The 20167-nt window shown below is 37.9% G+C and overlaps 2 protein-coding genes across 5 annotated transcripts in view; one reads left to right on the forward strand and one right to left on the reverse strand.

Moving 5' to 3' along the window:
- Positions 1–1190: 1190 nt before the first annotated feature.
- LOC148374956 (arf-GAP with dual PH domain-containing protein 1-like) lies at positions 1191–18508 on the forward strand. Of its 4 annotated transcripts, none has more exons than XM_088342932.1 (11): positions 1191–1403; positions 3924–4054; positions 4197–4288; positions 5589–5671; positions 10279–10391; positions 12443–12589; positions 13565–13648; positions 13805–14004; positions 14073–14088; positions 14149–14301; positions 16293–18508. In XM_088342932.1, exons 1-10 carry the CDS (start codon positions 1313–1315, stop codon positions 14266–14268), a joined length of 1077 nt encoding a protein of 358 aa, XP_088199058.1. In that variant the 5' UTR covers positions 1191–1312; the 3' UTR covers positions 14269–14301; positions 16293–18508. The 4 variants fall into 4 exon arrangements, with proteins under 4 accessions (XP_088199058.1, XP_088199044.1, XP_088199052.1 ...); XM_088342918.1 differs by having other exon boundaries at positions 13805–13867; positions 13933–14004; positions 14073–14301; XM_088342926.1 differs by lacking the exon at positions 16293–18508 and having other exon boundaries at positions 13805–13867; positions 13933–14004; positions 14149–14567.
- The window catches only part of LOC148374957 (ras-related protein Rab-26-like), a 38085-nt gene continuing 35315 nt past the window's right edge, over positions 17398–20167 (reverse strand). Inside the window, exons 8-9 of the mRNA XM_088342945.1 lie at positions 18128–18204; positions 17398–18049 (exon numbers count right to left, since the gene is read on the reverse strand). Coding sequence (XP_088199071.1) covers positions 17950–18049; positions 18128–18204 — 177 coding nt within the window. The 3' untranslated portion in view covers positions 17398–17949. The remainder of the gene's footprint in view (positions 18050–18127; positions 18205–20167) is intronic.

The raw sequence follows: 20167 nt of genomic DNA on the forward strand, positions 1-20167 counted from the left end.
TTTCTTTTGTTGATATTCCTATATACTGGTCACTATTATTCGATAATCCTATTCAATGCGGCCATTCTTTAGTTTTACTGCTACCTTGGGTTGTGCTCCCTCTTTTGTTTTGCTCCAGTGCACTCAGACTCTCATTTCCATGTTTGGAGTTATTCCTGTTGCCCACCATTTAAAACTTGGTAACACCGAGACTTACGAGTCGTAACATAAATGTCTGTGTGTGTGTGAATTTGTGTTTAACCCTATTTTTACTTTCAATTTGAATTCCTTACCATTAATAAATATATTTTAAATGAACCACACGCTCTCATCGAATCGACCCAACCCCAATGCAAATAAATTTAGACATTTTTCTTTTCTTTTTTTCCCCCCCACTGATCATCAGACGTTACAATGAACTTAAAATGAACTGCTTGGATAAACAATTGACAAAACCGAAAGAAAAGTTGGCTGATAGGAAAAAGCCGGAACTTATCTTGGTCCCATCCCTTTGAGAATCTCAGCACTTCAAATTAATTAAATCATGTATGTAAAAGGTCCCAGGTTTGAGAACAGGTGGAAACATTTTTTGGCCTGGAGAGGATGGAGGGTATCAGGCTGTACTTGCCCAAGGCACATCACAGGAAATAGTGCCTCCACGACTGTAGGGATAAACCTCACCCATTTATAAATATATAAATGTGAGTGTGTTAGAGTGTATGTAAATATACATGTGTACACCCACCCCCACATCATTTGTTTCAACATAATTATATCTAGTACTCCATTCAATAAAGTTATTTTATTTTCATTAACTTGCTCTCCCCTCGCCTTGCCTTTCTATTAGAAGAGCTAAGATAACAAAAAAGTCATGTAAAAAGTAGGCTTTCCAAAACTATCATTATATATATATAATATATATATATATATATATATATATATAATTTGTATATACATTTATGTATATTTTCATCTTTGTTTTTATAAAGCCACCCGCTCGTTTCATGTTGAAAATATACACACGCACACACACGATACGCATTTCATATGTACATTCGTGCGATATTTCAAATTTTTGAGACTGCGTTCTGTTCGTTATGTCGCCATCGAAGAAACCGAAATCAAGGATGCTCCTGCTAATTATGGGAAAAAAAAAATATATATATTATCGCACGGAGGCGCTTCAAACTCACACTCCCACTCTAGCTGATTCTGAACGAAAGGGGAAAATAACTTTCCGAGCACTAGTGACAGTTCCTCCTCAAGCACCGTGCTTGACGCCGTCGTGTCAGACGTGACTTTGGAATTGAAATTGAAATTAAGCTGTTTGAGAATGTTTCCAGAGCGAGAAAAGAGCAGAAAAAAGCTTATGGACATTTTGGACAAACCCGGAAATCGAATCTGCGCCGACTGTGGCGCGGCAGGTACGGTCTAACGCAGGGGTCTCAAAATCAAACTTTTTTTTCCTATTTCTTTTAATTTTCTATACAAATATATAAGAATAAGAAATCCAGTCAGTAATGAATTATTCTATAATCTGCTTGGGATGCACTTGGGGACAGTGTGTATTATTTAGTGGCTCCTAGTGGTACAAAATCTTCACCAATTAAAAAACAATATTGATTTATGGGTGTTGTGCGTATTTTGAGGTGTCCTTAAAAAGTAAAAATTAAACTTTTTTTCTCTTTTGAAAGTAGACTTTTTCTCTGAGTATGTGTTAACAATGTCCAGCTAAGTTCAAAGAGCCTTTATATACATTTGTTTCTCCACCGCGCCTATCTGCTTTCATCATACTTTTACCCTTGGTGTTCAGGCCACGGAACGTATTGCGGCAGTGGAAAAGAGGCAAAAGTGTGGGGTGTTTGATTTTACACATGTGGTCGCGATTTTCTTTTATTCTAGGATAAATATGGTGAAAGTAAGAAAATGACTGATGCCAATGCTGTCCAAATGCCAACCCTATCTATCTATCTACCTTGGTCATATCCCTCAAGAGGGGTGACCGACAGCAGGACAACACATACAATAACAAAGAAAATAAAAGGGGAAAAAAAACGCACACAAATTTTTTTGGACCATGGCCAACCCAATTGCCCAAACACCCAAACAAGTTAGGCACCTCGGCACCCAAGTTGGTCATGCTTTCGTCCCTCCAGATGAAACGGGACACCAGAAAGCGGCCATGTAACTCGGGTCAGGGTGACACAACACACTCTTTTGTTCAACAGCAGGGACCGACAGCTTTCACTGGTTTACCCCTGTCGCATTATACGGGTGCCCAGCCCATCCTTAAGAACGCGTCCACAATCCCACTATCCTTTCACAACAAGAAAAATGCCAACCCAAACCCCACAAAAATGAAAAAAAATTGGGGCTGCATGATTTTGGAGGGGAAAAAAATGCAATTTCGATGCGATTTTCGATTTTAAAAGAAAAGTGCTTTTCTGTACTAGTTTTGTTTTCTATAAGTAATAATAATAATAATAATAATTTCCTTTGTTTTGTCATTCTTTGTAACAATGTACACAGAACGAAATGTCGATACACCTGACCCGTTGTAGCGAGTCGATGCAGCCGCAGCCAGAGGGCGCCGCCATTATACCAATTAGGTATGTCTCGGTCGAGGCGCGAACCAGCGACCTCCCAGTCTCAAAGCGGGCACACTACCATCTAGGCTACTGAGTACTTAACCATCCTGCTGTTCTTTGGTCAAAATCTACTGCCAATGTGTTGTTAAGGACTCAAAAAATTCACTTGAAATGTTTTTAAATATTAGATTTAGTGACTTTCCCTGGATTGGTTCCAACAGTAGAAACATGTTTTTGTTTTTTTATTCACATTTCCATGTAATCTTTGTAAAAAAAAAAAAGGTACAGAAATGGTCCTTAAAATAGTCAACACGAGGGTTAATCATATTGACACGCATTAACCTTAAAAAAACAGCGCCCTCTTCTGGGAATCTCTGTTATGGTTGCTGTCTTACACAAAAAAAAAAAGAGATCGGTATCTGAGCACATCTAAAAAATTAACATACTTGCACACGCAGTAAAAAGGACACCAATGATGATTTCAGCCAGAAGATGGCGTCACCAGTACAATACAGTATTTTGAAGTGTCCACCTTTAAATGATAAACAGAAAAAGAGTAACTCTCATAAATGTGCATTTTTTACTCGTAGGTTTATGAATTTATTCGACATACCACCCCATCCAATTTGTACACTGCTTATGCTCACCAGGTTTACGGTGGGCTACAGATACCCCAAATTCAAAAACCTTGCGAAAGGCTTGGGAATAAAAATAGATTAAAAAATGCGATCTATGGTCACATTGAGTCTCTATAATTTGTATGGTCACTTTGAGTTTCCACAGTTTGTCTTCTTTTGTGTACTTTTTTTGCACGAAACACTTTGGCAAAATTTATCGGTCAAATGATACACAATGGCACTTTATTTTTCATATCAAGGCAGGGGCCTCAAATTATTATCCCGGCGGCGGCCAGGGGGCAAGAAGACTCCTGCTCCGATGGAATACTAATTCAAACAAAATAAAATCATGATTTTTAAAAAACAAACCAAAAGAAAATATCCTCCAAACTTTTGTCGAACAATGGAAATTTATACATTTATACAAATGTTTGTATATATATATATATATATATATATAAAAATAGATTATATGGGGTAAGAATTCTAGATGATACTTAAACTTATTTGTAGCCGTATCACACAAATAAATTGTTAAAAAATCATGCGTTGTGATTTCTGGATTTTTCTTTTTAGTATATCTCTCACAGTGGAAATGCACCTACGATGAAAATTTCAGACCCCTCCATGATTTTTAAGTGAGAGAAACACAGGGCACTTTCAAAGATTAACTACTTCTTAAAAAATGTAGCTACTTCTATCTTCTATCTAATTGAATGTGCTTGTGTGTCTGTTGTAGATCCACAGTGGGCATCATATACACTTGGTGTGTTTGTATGTCACAGCTGCTCAGGGCTTCACGGGAACATCACACAAATCAGTAAGGTTAAGTCTCTCCTGCTGGACCCATGGACCACAGCACAGTTGGAGGTGAATGCTTATGTTTGTTGGTTTATGTGTGTTGGGACCAAAAGGAAAGTAGTCTGCGAGTGTGCCGCCGCAAAGCAGCATGCATGCACAATGATTGCATATCTCTGACAAATGTCACATTTCTCTTCCTTCCTCCATGCAGTTGATGGACTCATTGGGGAACCATGTAGCCAAAGCGAAGTATGAGCAATGTGTCCCCACTTTCTACTATCAGCCCACTCATAAAGATTGTGCGTAAGTGAAACTTGGTCATTGACACATACATTTTCCCGTACAGAAAGCACACTGCTGCTGCAGATACATTTAAAAAGGCAAATACAATGGTGGCTACAAATCAGTGGCGGGCTATGCATTTCACTCCTAGGCCTTCAGTAGTGCTACGTATCAATCAGTCCAACCCCCACAAAACACATTTAACAAAGCATCAATTATAACCCCATTAAAAGTAAATATTATTATGGAATATAGGCCCATTTTAATCACCAAATATAATATTTATTCGTGCACAAAATCCATCTTCCTTGCTTTCCTCAAGATTTCAACAACTCTATTGTACATTGCATTTCAGTTACATCAAGAAGTTCTTTTCTATCACTATTGAAGCTAATGCTGAAAGTCGAGCATGTCTTTTCACATTTCGGGCATCCGTTTTTGTTCGATTTAGGGTTAAAAATGTCCGTTCGACAGAGGCGGTGCTCACAGCCATTTTTTGTCATGTTTTTGTCATGATACTTCTGTTACCACCCCTTAACCAATCCTAGTTTGTGAAACCAGTGACCTTTCCCAAGGCCCGCTAGAAGGCCCTGGTCCTGCAAACTCAAACTCTGATCGGCATCAGGGAAGATTACAGTTTTAGTTTTTCCTTGCCCTTGTGTAGGTTTTAGATCAGGGGATGGTGTAATAATAGTCTGTAGTTTGCAATGATCTGTGGTCTGTGCAGCCCTTTGAGACTCCTTGTGATTAAGGGCTATACAAATAAAAATGACTTGACTTGACTTGACTTACTGACCCTGGCAACAAGTAATGGCTGAAATATGATTGGTAAAATGCTTAAATATGAAAGCAGTGCACCTGGGGTAAAAGAAATTAAAGGAAGCTGACAGACAATTTAGAATTATTTAACAAGTATAAATGGATACATATATGATTAACATCACATGATTCAGACGATTTCTAGGGCAGCAGAGGAGGCCTTGCAGGCCCTGGCAGCTCACCACTGCTACAAATACAAATAAGTTTATTTTTTTGACTGCATTTGTGTGCGCACGTTGGTCACTTGATAGCAGTAGAATCCACATGTAGAGCCGGAGAAACAGTCGAATTCCACTATGGACTTAATAGGCAATATTGGTCTTTTTATTGGTGCAAAAGATTGAGAGTAATTCAATTCCTGTCCAAATGTACTACTCCAAAAATATCCTGGAAAAACTCACAAGCAGGTATGCTCTTACATCAAGGCATTGACCATTACACATATTTAATAAGAGTTATTAAAGTAGAGCTTTGAATGCACTAATTTCAGGTTGTTTGGCAGGCTCTTGCGTGAACAGTGGATCCGCGCCAAATATGAGAGAATGGAGTTCATGCCTGGAGGGTTGCAGGAGGCTTATTCAGTCGGTGAGAACTAGTCATGCATCATGACTCTCATCAATTGTCCATTTGTTTAAAATTGTTCTTCTTCTTTTTTGTCAGTCGAAGGCAAACCATTCTAATGCAGTAAAACCAAACTCCTTTTTCTGTTTTATTTTGTTTGCTGTGGTGTCAGTCATCTATATCAAACCATAATGACACTTCAAATTAAATTTTTAGGAATTGATTAAAATTGCTATGTTTCTGACTGAAGCCATTTATTACTCTTTTTACAACATGTTACTGCTATTTATTCTGCTATACCTCATACAAGGACTCGAAAATAGTCTTCTTTAGCAACTGGTTAAAACGCAAGATAAAAATAAATCAATAGAGGGATTAAAAATACTTTTTGTAGAAGTTCTCCAAGGTACCATGGATAAGGCAGGTATTCAACTGACACCGCCATGACAGTCTGACCAGCTTTTAAAAGAACGGAGTGGCCTCCGAAACCATCTCAGTCCAGTCTGAAGCAAAGCTAGAAACACCAACCAACGGGCAAAGTATTTGGACTGGTCGAAACGAAAGCTCGACGTGCAGACGCTACCCTTCTTACGACCATTCGACCTAGGTAAAACAGTAGATTCGAACATTTTTTTCGGGACGTCGAAAAATATCTGGACATTGCTGTAAGTTAGATTTTGTATTGTGTGCACATTTTTCCGAGTGCAGGACATTACTGTAGTGCTTCTTTCCGCCGCTACAGGCGTGTGGCGCTGTGAGAGGTCACCCAGCATCCACTCTGAAGTAAAAAAAACCTGCCTCCTCTTCCTAATTTGTGTTTAAACAGTATATACTGTCTACGTCTATATGATCTCCAGCGCATCTTGACGTTTTTATTGTTTATTATCTTGGGCATCCATTCAATATGGTTAGTGTAAAGGAGAGGCGAGCCGTTTCTTTTGAAATGAAAGCTTTTTTTCGGCCACTTCTTACCACAGAGGAGGACCTCTTGAAGCGCATCTTCCAAAAGTGAGTAAAACTCAACTTTATTTATCTTTATAGAGCATATTTTTTATGAAATGTTTATTTTTTAGTACAAAACAATACAGGTTACTTATACAAGCCTTAAACATACTTATATAAACTTTAAACATACAAAATATAGCACTGAAGCAACTTACGAACAAATTCGAGTTACCAACAATCGTCCGGAACCTATCTCGTTCGTAAGTAGCGTCTGTACTCCTTAAAGGCATCTATCAAAGCACATGGGTAATGATACCAATATAATTATAATAGATTAACGTTTTTTGCAGAATGTTTGCTTAAGTTCAATAGACATTCTGCTGCATACCCTGGTGCACACTCTTCACCATCTGGAAGTTACACAATAAAAAACAAGGATGAATATAAGTTATCAAGACGGTCAGTCCTCACTAGAGGCTAAACAATATCTTAAAAATGAAGAGTGTTTTTTTCAAACCAGTCCGTGTAATAATAATAAATCCCCTAAAGCATTCTAAACACGTTTTTTATCATTTCTTATCATTGTGAAAACGTTACGCATCTGGGTCCTCCTCCTGTTCTGGTTCTGACATTATTTCAATTTACATTTAAATTCATTATTCTGAAGCAACAGAATTTTAACTTGAGTTGTTCCTGGTATGATCTCACACTTCTGAGTGTGTTGCTTGCAGTAGGTGCATTTTGAAATTTTTTTGTAAACAAATAATAATGATATGCGTCTATTCACATGGTCTGTTTTCCATCGAAATGTATAATTAATTATCCCCATTTTTTATTCTTAGGCAAGTACACAGCTCCACTTTAAAGCACACCCATGAAATATCTTGGACACATTACTCCCTTTTTTATTCTAAATGTGTTGGTCTAATATTTTTTACTTAAATAGGCATTGTGTCAAACGTGATTTTGATGCAATCTGTTGGCCCTGTCAAGCCATTTTGAATCTTTTTTTATAGTGGCAAAGCTACAAAAATAGAATAGAATAGAATAGAATAGAATATACCTTTATTGTCATTGTTACAAATGGGCTAACATATTGTGACAACGAAATTGGGCATGACACTCCAGTTTTACACATAGTGAGGGTATGAGCAAGAAGATAAAGGAACAGAGAAGATAATGTTATAAAACAAGGGGAATAAGGCTATAGTTATAATTTACATGGTATTTACACAACAATGTCAGCATGTGGGATGTTACATACAGGGTTGTCGTGATAACGTTGTATCGTAACGGTTGTGCAATATTGCATTTGGTGCAAAGTCATCATGGTGCAAAAATAGTCCGCATATACATTGGTGCAAGCATAGACATCATAGTGCAAAAAAAGGAAATGGTCAGACATTGTGCAATTTGAGCATTAAACGTAGTGCAGTCGACATGTGCAAGAACAAGACTTGAGTAACATTATATTCGTATGAGGTAGTGTTGGCACGAGTTTTCAGTTTTTGTGCGGTGTCTGTTGAGCAGTGAACAAACATAGTGCAGACAGCATGTACGTGAGTACCATTTTACATACGTGTGAGGTATTTTTTTTTTTTTTGCAACAGTTTTCAGTTGTTTGTGCGGTGTCTGTTTAGGGTGGTAATGGCTGTGGGGAAGAAACTGTCTCTGAGTCTGTTCGTTTTTGCTTTGTGTGACCTGTAGCGCTTGCCGGAAGGCAGCAGGTCGAAGAGATGGTGGCCGGGGTGAGAAAAGTCCTTGACGATGTTTTCTGCTCTGCTGAGGTAGCGAGAGCAGGCAATGTCCTCCAGACTGGGCAGAGAGCAGCCGACGATTCTCTGGGCTGTTTTTATGATCCTCTGGAGCTTTTTCCTGTCTGCTGCTGTGCACCCCGCATACCACACCGTGATGCAGTGTGACGAATCTATGTTTTTCCTTTTTCTTATTTAGTTTGACAGTAAATTTAAATTGCTGCCTGTGGGGCAACACAGAACTGTTTCCTTTCAAATAACTTCAAAAGAACAGCTAAAAGAGAACATTTTGTAAGGGCCACGCACATCTGGAGGCTGTATTTTCTTCTGTTTTACACTTCTGTTAATAGTCAGGAATTCTATCATGTTTGTGCCTTCATGAATTTTAACCAGTCTGTATATTCAAATGCAGCATATACCCGGCGGTTATTAATTGTATTGTCCAGGTCTTGTGACTGGCACTGTCTTCCTCAGAGTGAGTGTCCTCTGCCAATAGCGCTTTGTGAGGTTATGCTTGCTGTTCAACAATATGGCTGCAAAGAACATCCATCCCTCCATTATCCCCACCGATTATCCTCAGTAGGGTCGCAGGGGTGCTGGAACCCATCCCAGCCGTTTTCGGGCAGTGGGCAGGGGACACCCTGAACTGGTTGCCAGCCAGTCGCAGAGCACGCTGGGACAGACAATTCGCTCACTCATTCACACCTAGGGACAATTTGGACCGGCCAATTAACTTGACATGCATGTTTTTGGGATGTGGGAGGAAACCAGAGTGCCCGGAGGAAACCCAAGCAAGCACGGGGAGAACATGCAAACTCCACACAGGAGGTTCGATCTAATTATCTCAGAACTGTGCCGCACAAGTGCTAACCACTGCGCTACCGTGCTAATGATAAAAATATTTTCCGTAATTCAATTAAAAAAACAACCATGTAATGCATTCTGGTTTCAATACAAAAAAACAACAAATTATTGCAGGTAATTTATTGTTTAAGTGTTGCCAATAATGGCAAAAACTAATTTCGCATTTGAAAACAATAGAATTTATTTATTATGGTTTTTTTTTTTTTTTTTTTTTTTTTTTTGGGTGTATATTTTTATTTATTATTTTTTTATATATTTCTTTTTGTATGGATGTATTGTATGAACATTTATTCTTCTTTCTATTAATAGTATTTTTTCTTCTTTATTGTTCCTTCTGTTATTTATGAGTGTGTCAAGTGTATATATTTTGTGTTGATGTAAGATGGTGGAATCAAACCTCTGTCAAAATTGGTGTGAGAAATAAAAAGTTAAAAAAAAAAAAGAATTTAATGAAAAAGTATAAAAGTAGGCTGTAACTTCTGATAATCAAAATCAAAATATAAGGCTTTTGAGTTTTCCATTGATTTGTAACAAATCCAGAATGTCTTGACTTTTGCGTAAAAAAAAATAATCTTATCTCTATGTTCCAATTTTCTGAAACAGCCGCCCCTGCAAAGAACAATGGCTTGCCTTTTGAACAATTTGCCATCCCACTTATTTCTTTTGTATAGCACATTTTTATTTCCTGTATTTCATTCTTTGACTTTTCAGAATGGGACTTTAAAATACTCTGGAAATGCTCCTGGTTGCAAATTTGATCTCCTGCAACACTGTATTTCAGTTAAAAGAAAACATGGCAGGGTTGTTTTTGCCTTTTTATTCAGTTGTGTGACTCTGTGGGTGCTTCTGTGACGTCAGCCTCTGTAAGGACATGATAAACCACATCCTCCTGCAACGCAATCTCTCGTATGCTGACAGTGTGCTAGAAAAGAAATTGAATAATTAAAATGTGAACCAGGTTAATTTCATTCAGGACTATATAAAGTAGGTGAAAAGGGTAATTTTGTGTAAAATGTTACCCATTTCATAATTTGATTATTATCCCTCTGTTTTGTCCTTGTGTGGCAGGATACAGAGAGGGGTTTCTGTGGAAAAGGGGCAGGGACAACGGGCAGTACCTCAGCCGAAAATTTATCCTGTCCGAGCAAGAGGGTGTTCTCAAGTATTTCAACAAGCAGGATGTGAGTGGTAAAGAAAAACAACATGGGTTTCCTTATTAGATAGCTTAGTTCGACAAGGACAGAAAAATATCTGAATTTGTGTGATTCAGTTTTAGCCTATGACCACAATATGATGTATATTTGAATGCCTTTGACAGTTCTAGTTTTGAGTAATTTTTTGAAAAGCATTTCATATTGTTAATTGTATAAGTGTTTTTGCTTCTTTTCACAATCAACATGCAACTCGTTAAACAAAATTAGCCCATTTAGATTACAGTACACCTTGTTTTTTGGCGGGGTTGCGAAAACACTCCGTGATAGTCAAAACATAAAAAGTGGATAACTTTATTCATTGATAGATTTATTGATATAATACTCAAGAGCAAACCCAATTTAAAGGCTCAGGTGTTTGCCTCACAAATAAAAGTACTGTACTTTATAAAAGCTTTTTCTTATCCTTTTTCAAATAATTTCCATACTGTCAAAATCTAATTTTTGAAACAATCTGCCGTTTTATTGCACAACAGTATGGATTAAGCACATGATCTAGAAACCATATACATAATCAAACATTTTTTGGAAAAGGGTCAGGGAGCCACTTGGAGATGCTAAAATCCCACATGTGGCTCCAGAGCAAGTTTAGCGGGTTGAGAAATCAACATTTTTCGTCTTCTTGCTGCTTTTGTGGGTCCACGCAGAGCTTTTGATTGACATGCTGGCTTTAGGAGGAACTTGACAATAAAAAGAAAAGATTTGTGCACTCATAATGTAGGTTCGTCAAACTGTTTTACGTATGTGTACAACTCAGACCGCAACATAATCGATGCGCAAGACAATCAGAAAAGGGGTGGGGCAACTGTTTAGCCTATCAGAATGTAGAACACAATGCATGATGAAAATCCCCAAGTTAGTAAAACTGCAAAAGAAAACTACACTCAAAGCTTTCATTTCAAACCCCAAAACCCCCCTTCTGAACATTTTTTTTAACGTGTAGCCAATTCAAGAACAACATTTGTGTGGATGTAAAACTTAAAGACTGCACTATACAATGAAGTGTATCAACTAACCCGGAGATCACCTCAATTCCATCGTTGACAGGACCACAGCAGCACAGGGGCGAGTTGCCAACATGGCTGATAGCAGGATATTGATCAAGAATGGAAAACAATATCTGCATAAATGGCTGATAGCAGGATATTGATCAAACAATAAAAAACAACCCAAAACATTAACAGCCGTTTTGCAACATCTCTGAAAAATCTGTCACTTTTACACTGTTGCAAGAATGTAACCTATGGAGACATCACAATGGGGGGCAGTAGCTCAGGAGGTAAAGCGCTCATCTTGGGATCAAGAGATCGCAGTTTGAATCCCGGCTTCTCCATGTTACAGGTCGAAGTGTCCTTGGGTAAGACACTGAACACCTAATGCCCCCAATAAGCAGGTTGGCGCCTTGCATGGCTGCACGGCCGCTACTGGTGTGTGAGTGAGTGTGAATGGGTAAATGTGAAGCACATTGTAAAGCGCTTTTGGGAAGTTTTCATGGACTTGAAAGGCGCGATATACATGCAGATCGTTTCATCATTTCATTTTCATTTCACAATGCTGTCCAGAATATTTGGTGGATTAAACACTTCTCAAGGAGCAGTTAATATCCATCATGTTTCTACTAATATTCTCATTAACCAAAATTTAACAAACATGCAAAACACCAAAGAAAAAAAAAATACTGTTTTTCAACAAACTGCAGAAAAATAATTAACCGTTAAACATTTTGCACTATTTGAATGTCCTGGGCTCCTGGCACAACAAAAGGATGGATATTTGGATCTATATTTGAAATCTAAAAATAAATTGAAAATTGGCAAACGGCTTGATTAGTAAAATACTCAGAGCAATCACCCTTCAACTGAAAAGTTTGCAATTATGTAATAGTTGATATTGTAATTGTTGTGGTCGTTTCTCACTCGTCAATGATTGTACAGAATTGGCAACTGAAAATGGTAGCACCTGTCATACTTCTATGCATATGTAAATGTTTCTTTTTATCTAAACTGTATTCTGTTTCCCAGGGGAAAGAGCCTAAAGCAACAATGAGCATTGGTACGGTGAACGCTACCTTTCAGCCTCATAAAATTGGCACACCCCACGGTCTTCAGATAACCTACTTAAAGGACAACCGAACTCGCAATATTTTTGTTTACCACGAGGACGGCAAGGTTTGTGACTCAGTCAAGCTCAGTGCTGGTTCACAGTTTTATTTTAATCAGAATTGGCAACTAAGAGGGACCTTAACTCAATATACCGGTAATTATTATTATTGAATGAGCTGTTTGATTGAGCATGTTTCCAGTTTTTGCAGAAGTGGTGAGATTCTCATGAGATGTCTACAAAAATGACTTCAACACTTAATATAATGGGACACTGTGTATTATTTAGTGTCTCCTCATGACATAAACTTGCAATTTTTGGATGGAGCTGACGTAATTGTCGGCCATCTTATTGCTACGGATACCGGAAAAACACAAAATCTGGCGAAGGACTGGGGTGAAAAATGTAAAGAAAATGGTGCAGTTTGGTTTGTATTCTCCTTTGTGCTTATTTTTGGTTGCACTACACGATAAGGTGACATCTAGTGGTAAAAAAATACACACTGATCCTTAAAAATGATGATGATTTCAGAGTTTTTTTAACTTGTATTCTAGAACACATTATTTACATTTTGTAACAAGTTGGACTACTTGGGTTAGGTTGAAATTATCAGATCAAAAGCTTCGAATTAATCGAAACGGCAGACTTCCTGAGTTGAGTCCAGGAACAGATCAGATTTGGAAAATTACGCAAGGAAAATTACTCTTTAAATAAAGATGTATTACTTTTGTGTATTTGAAACACAGTTTAAGAGATCTTCACATAGACCCTCTTGAATTTCACGTTGCAATTCACAGTGCCAATTACACAACGTGTCTTGAACTCATTTTTAAAATAAATTTGGAAATAGCAGAGTTGAGCAAAAAATGGGAGATGCAAGAAAAAATGACTTTCTCTGTTGTAGATCTTTTTTTCAGGTCCACCCCAGATTTACTAAACACACTGAACTAAATTTCTAATTGAAAACGGCTTTGTGTCTTGATCCAGCAGGCATGATTAACTTGCATTATGTCACACAGCAACTCTAGTGTCCTTTTCTGAAGGAAATCTTGGACTGGTTCAATGCCATTCGAGCAGCCAGATTACACTACTTGCAAGTGGCATTCCCAGGAGCTCTCACAGCTGAAGTAAGTCACTTAGGCTCCCACTGTTGCTCTAAATACCAGTCGCATTATCAAGAACATCAATGCCACAAAATCAGATGCTGTACAGTTGAATCCTGCGCCTCAAGACCAGGTTTTTTTCTTGCTCACATAAGATTTACGTGCTTACCGTTTTTGTAGTTGTTACCGATGGTGACCAGGAACTATATAAAACAGGGCTTCATGGAGAAAACTGGCCCCAAGGTGATGCTTTTCCGTCACAGTACGGAGTTTATCTTGACAAGTCATCATGCCTATCTTATGTACAGTACACAGAGGGTTTTAAGAAGAGATGGTTCGCCTTGGATGAAAGGAGGCTCATGTACTTCAAAGATCCACTGGTGGGTACTTGAAATTTGGCTTAATGGCAATAGCACATCAGATAATGCAATGTACTCCATTCTTCAAGGATGCCTACGCACGAGGTGAAGTGTTTATTGGCTGTAAGGAAAATGGCTACAGCGTAATGCCGGATCTCCCTTCAGGCATTCAGAGTTCTCACTGGCAGTTTGGAATCACCATTGCAACGCCGGACAGGAAGTACCTTTTTGTGTGTGAGAGCGAGCAGGATCGAACAGACTGGTTGGCTACATTTCAGTTGGTAGTCAACCGACCCATGCGACCTCAAGAGTATGCAGGTACGTTCAAGCTAACAGCCGGGATGCCTCATTGTAAAATTAATCGTTAATTGTCTAAAGTGATTATCTTTGTTTTTTAATTCGAGTACATTACTGCATTTTTTGCAATCGACGCATCTTATGAGTGTTTCAGAATCCGATTAAATTCTTCCTCGTTATAGTCAGTGACAAAAGCAGATAATCAATAGAGATGTTCGATGAAAACTGACTGAAACATTTTAAAAACATTCTGATATCTAGACAGAAAAGACAAGACCGAACTGGCACTGTGTGCCAAGACATTTAACTGACTTTTTACATTTTATCATTTTCATTCAGTTGTTGTTGTTTTTTTTTTGTTAACTTTTTTTTGGCTGATAAAGCTTTGTACATTACAGTAACTTCATCTTTTGCATTTCTTTAGCCTTTGTAATTAAATGTCCCACTTTATTAGACAATGGTTAATTTATGTTAAGGTTTGTGTCTTTTGGCAAGTTTTACTGCTATTCTCCCCACTTACCAGGTTAAGAAATTGACTTTTTATTTTTATACCATACCTGTCAACCTCAGTGAATTGCTCGCCTTATTAATGATTGTAGTTCCCCTTATTATGAAATATTAAACCTTTCAAAGACATCACAAGACGTATTCACTTACAGCAAGACCGATTGTGTAGAATAACGTGACAGTATTAGCAATCTAAGATGACGTCATTTTCTGCTACAAGGGACCAATCAGGATTAGAGCCGAAATGGGAAAGACGCGACCAGTCTAACAAAAATGAGCTTTGAAACAACAAAATAAAAACCTTTGTACGAAGATTGATATTCGGTATACACAATTTGAAATGACCAAAAAGATATTATATAAGGGGACACTGTATAAATTGACAGGTATGTCATCAGTATTATTTCAAGTTAGCCCAAGATATTAAATGTATCCCCCATCTTCTGTTCTCAGTATGGATTTACTGCTATACTGCTTTTTAAAGTTACATTGTGTATAATTTAGATAGTGATAAAATGTAAATTTAATTAAATACAAAAACAACAATATGGATTTGGATGATGGGCAAAAGTACAAAAACTATCATATAAAAGTGCTTTTTTTTAATATACTCGTATTTCGAGGAATTTGTATTCTTGAAATGCTGGTCTACTAGTGATCCCAAGAGCCAAGAAGAGATCCGTAGGTTCGAGAGCATTCTCCATTCGGGCCCCAGTGTTGTGGGATGCTCTTCCCCCTGAGATTCGATCTGCAATCTCAGTGGAAATGTTTAAATCTAAGCTTAAAACACACTTCTATTCTATAGCATATGAATAACCTATATTGTATGTTGACTATCTGTGTGTTGTTGGTTATTGCAACATCCATTGCAGCCTGATCATCCTGGAAGGGGGATTACCTCATGTGCAGTACCTTCTCAAGGTTTCTTCATTTTCCTCATGTTGAGGTTTTTGAGTTTTTCGTTGTCCTCATGTAGGTTTTAGATCAGGGGATGGTGTCATAATAGTCTGTGGTTGACAATAATCTGTGTTCTGTGCAGCCCTTTGACACTCTTTGTGATTAAGGGCTATACAAATAAACATGGCTTGACTTGACTTGACATGAAGCTTTCCTAGTCAGAGCTGACACGATTGTCTACTACCTTATCGGCTACGGGTAAAAAAACATCTCTTGTGAGAGGCCGGGCAAAAATATGAGAAGCAAAATGGTGCAGTTTGAGTCTCTGTAGTTTATGCTTTTTCTTGGGCTACGTGGCACTCAATTTCTGTTTCACTTCACAATAAAGCGGCGTCTAATGTTCAAATATTATACAATGTCCCTTTAAATAATACAACATTTGTCTATCTGTCCTTGCTTACATTGATCATCAGGCATGGGGCTAAGTGCTGTCTGAAAAAAGCTCGTAGTTTGTTTTAAGCAAGGGATACTTTGCTCCCAATTTTCTTGTGAACTTTACATTAGAATGTTTTGGTGATGTTTGTGTCACTCTGATTTTCTTCCTGCAGTGGAGGCCTATTTTAAGCACAAACCTTGACAAGTTTGGTTGTTCGAGGAAGGATTCGAGAAGCTGAATGAGTAGACGAACCCAATTACCAAACTTGACTGTCGCACTTGGAGGAAGAGGATGTAGGAGAACAAGATGTGTCCCCCCCAGCAAATTCACTGCTGCGCCTCATACACAGTCATTGCTGTTTACTCAATATTTAAATGTTATAACCTAATGTTAGAAAAATGACTAAAGACTCATAATCTCTTCTAAACAGTGGGAAATCGTGTACTCTTTTAGTTTTAATCTACTCAAATGTTTTTTTAGCATCTGTTCATAGCCAAATGCCTTTGAACTAAAATGAGATCCAGTGCAGTTATTCTAAGGGTATTTTCTCAAAGTGAAAAAAAAGGCTTGTATTTTTAAAGGGACACTGAGTAATATTTGACCTCGAGAAGTAGCTGTTTTACATAGTTCTACCAAGCAGGATATTTTTAAACTACAGACACTAGAAATAACCAAACTACACTTTTTCTTTAAAATATTTTTTTGCCCTGCCTTTCATTACGTTTTTATATTTCTTATTTTTATTTTTCCCATTAGCAGCGAGATGGCGGACAATCATGTCAGTTCCCTCATGCTGTGTAAAATAAAAACACATTTCTTGACCTTAAAGTATTTAAAAATGCATGTTTATATGATAATTTATGTTTTTTTGCTTATTTTTTTATTTTAGGCACTAAAAGCGCTAAATAATACACAATGGTTGATTTTTTTTCTAGTTTGATCTAAAAATGGTAAATGATCCAAAAATGGTAAATGATTCAAGTCACTGAAGACCTCCCAAAGCGCTTTACACTTACCCATTCACACACACTCACACCGATAGCAATGTCAGCCATGCAAGGTATGAGGCATGAGTGATTCAGTGTCTTGCCCAAGGACACTTTGACCCGGAGGAGCTGGGATTCGAATCTGTGACCTCTTGATCCTAAAATGAGCGCTTCACCTCCTAAGCTACTGCCACCCCAAAAAGTATGACTTTTAGGAGGACAACATGCATGCTTCAAATTATTGTACACAATTTTTAGCAGTGCTCCATTCGTGATGACACACAACATATGAAATATTCTTGAGTTTTATTTTAATTGTACAACCTTAGTTTCACACTTAAAAACAACAAAAACACAATCAGTTCAATTTTGACTACTCTATAATACATATGATAATAGTCATATTTTACTACTCCATAATACATATGATAATAGTCATATTTTTTCCAACACAAAGAATATATAAAAACATACATCGTCACTGTAAAATGATTAAATGAAATATTACGAAAGTGCTTGACATGACTACCCAATTAACAGTAAGTCAATCTAACCATGTGAATACATCAATGAACATACTCCACCAAATGCATATGAAATACAATATTATACACATAAATAAACACAATATCTTGTGTTTTAACACTTAGCACTGTAAACATTCTGTTGTCAGCTTTTGTATTTGAATAATTTACATGCAGTATTTACAACTTTATTCAAATATGTCTATAAATAGGTCACACGAGAATTATTTCCTTAAAAGGTTTGCTTCTGGCTGTAAAGAAACAACGGATTTCCTTGTAACCACACAGAAAGAACCCATTTTCTTGGGGCCTTGACGGTTTAAGATCTGCAACAGCTGGCTTTTGTAACCTCATTGTTCACAAAGTCCTGTAACTTAAAGTTTTCGGAGGGATCCTTTCCGGAACGATGCTTGAGCTCCCTTGGACGAAAGAAACATACTCAGTACGGATTATATGAATCTTACATTTCACAAGAATATTGTTGTTTTATATATTACTTGGCTACAGCTGTAAACGCCAACTCCACATTTAGACCAGACCTGGCACTAGTCTCCATAAAGGGAACCCCGAACTCCTGCATCATAAAAACAAACACAAAGTTATGTTTGTTAGTTGATTGGTTGTTTAGCTGTTCTGTGAGTCTATTTTCAGGGTCTGTACATACTTTTAATGGGCAAACCTAAGCACTTTTAAGGGACATTCAAAGCCAGTTTTCCAATTCCTCCAGTTCCATTTAAGGAAGAAACCTGGTGTGAATAATGTATTTTGCAGATCTACAAATATATCTGCAATTTACATATGCAATTTTTACTCTAGCGCGTGCATTTATCAAAATATACAATATCTAGATCTCAAGTAAATTACAAATATATTTTTGTATCTGAACAAGACATTTCGAAATATTTTCGAGACAAATCCCCATATAGGTGTTGGGCAAAAATTACAGTAACATTTAGCCTGGCCTTTTAGTTGCAAAGTTCTTGCCGTTACAATTTACCACTGGGAATTGTGACCGTAACTTTTTGCAGGTCTTATAATAGATGTATATAGTTGATACGTAATCCTTGCCCTAATACACATTTCATAGTGCCCTGTTTAGCATGCACCAGTCCTCTTGGGCGCGATGACGCTTCATGGGTCAATGCCATACAAACTAATACCACCTACCGTTAATCACGAGGGAAAGAAATACAATGGCAAAGCACAGCCACCATAGCGCAATGTCCGCATCAAATTTAAGCAGACTTGTTGAGAAACATTGGAACTATTTTAAACATTGACAAGCACAAGCATTTTTTAATCCTTGAACACACACAACGATAAACTGTAACTGTTGTTGAGGTTTTTAGCACCAGTACGAACACCTTTATTTAATCTAAAATACATAGAATAATATTCCTGAAATGAGACCTTAGAGTGAACCTAATAATAATTGATGCTTTGTGTCTGTGTCTGATTAAAACCTCAAACACTGTAAAGAAAATAATGTATTTTAATAAAAGCCCCAATCTTTACTTAAACTGTGATCTTTACCAATAACCATCCATCCATTATCTGCACCGCTTATCCTCAGTAGGATCACAGGGGTGCTGGAGCCCCTCCCAGCCATCTTCGGGCAATGGGCAGGGGACACCCTGAACTGGTTGCCAGCCAGTCGCAGGGCACATAGAGACAGACAATTCGCTCGCTCATGTTTTTGGAATGTGGGAAGAAACCAGAGTGCCGGGAGGAAACCCACAAAAGCACGGGGAGAACATGCAAACTCCACACAGGAGATTCAATCTCATGACCTCAGAACCTTGCTGCACATGTGCCAACCACTGTGTCGCCGGGCTGCTCGATCTTTACCAATATGATTTGCTAAATTCTGAATCCCTACTTCTGCATAAGACCTTAAAGCAGGCGTTTTAAACTCATGGCCCGGGGGTCATTTGTGGCCCTCAGGATGATAGTTTGATGTGCCTGTCTTAATATAAAAGTCAAAAGTGTAACATTTGACCACTAGATGTCACTGTATTCTGTTGTGCATCTGAAAACATGTCCAAAAAAATCACAAATTAGAATACAAACTACGGAGATTCAAAGTGAAAGTAATGAACAGAATTGTGACATAGGTGAAGCCTTGGCAGAATCATCCAACTGGAAACAAATTTGATTTACTGCCAGCAATGCAACCAAACTGTCCGGTGCCCCATAGTTCCGAAGCACCCACCACAGGGTGAATTCTTGTCTGTCTCTGTGTGCCCTGTGACAGGATAGCAATCAGATCAAGATGTCCCCTGCCCACTGCCCTAACATCAGTGGGATAGGCTCCAGCACCACCGCGACCCTGCTGAGCATAAGCGGTACAAATGATAGATGGATACATCAGATCAAACTAAACCTGAAAGTATATCCTTTACTGTCCTCTAACAGCCAGAGGACAGTAATTGGTTTGCATTTATTTTAACCTTTGATAAAAATGACTTAAACCACTTTTTTAAAACCTATGGTGGGCCGGACTAAATCATCCAACGGGCTTGGTCCGGCCTGCGGGC

Source organism: Urocampus carinirostris, chromosome 1, assembly GCF_059441175.1.
Source record: "Urocampus carinirostris isolate Australia breed hairy pipefish chromosome 1, RoL_Ucar_1.0, whole genome shotgun sequence".
Lineage (NCBI taxonomy): Eukaryota > Metazoa > Chordata > Actinopteri > Syngnathiformes > Syngnathidae > Urocampus > Urocampus carinirostris.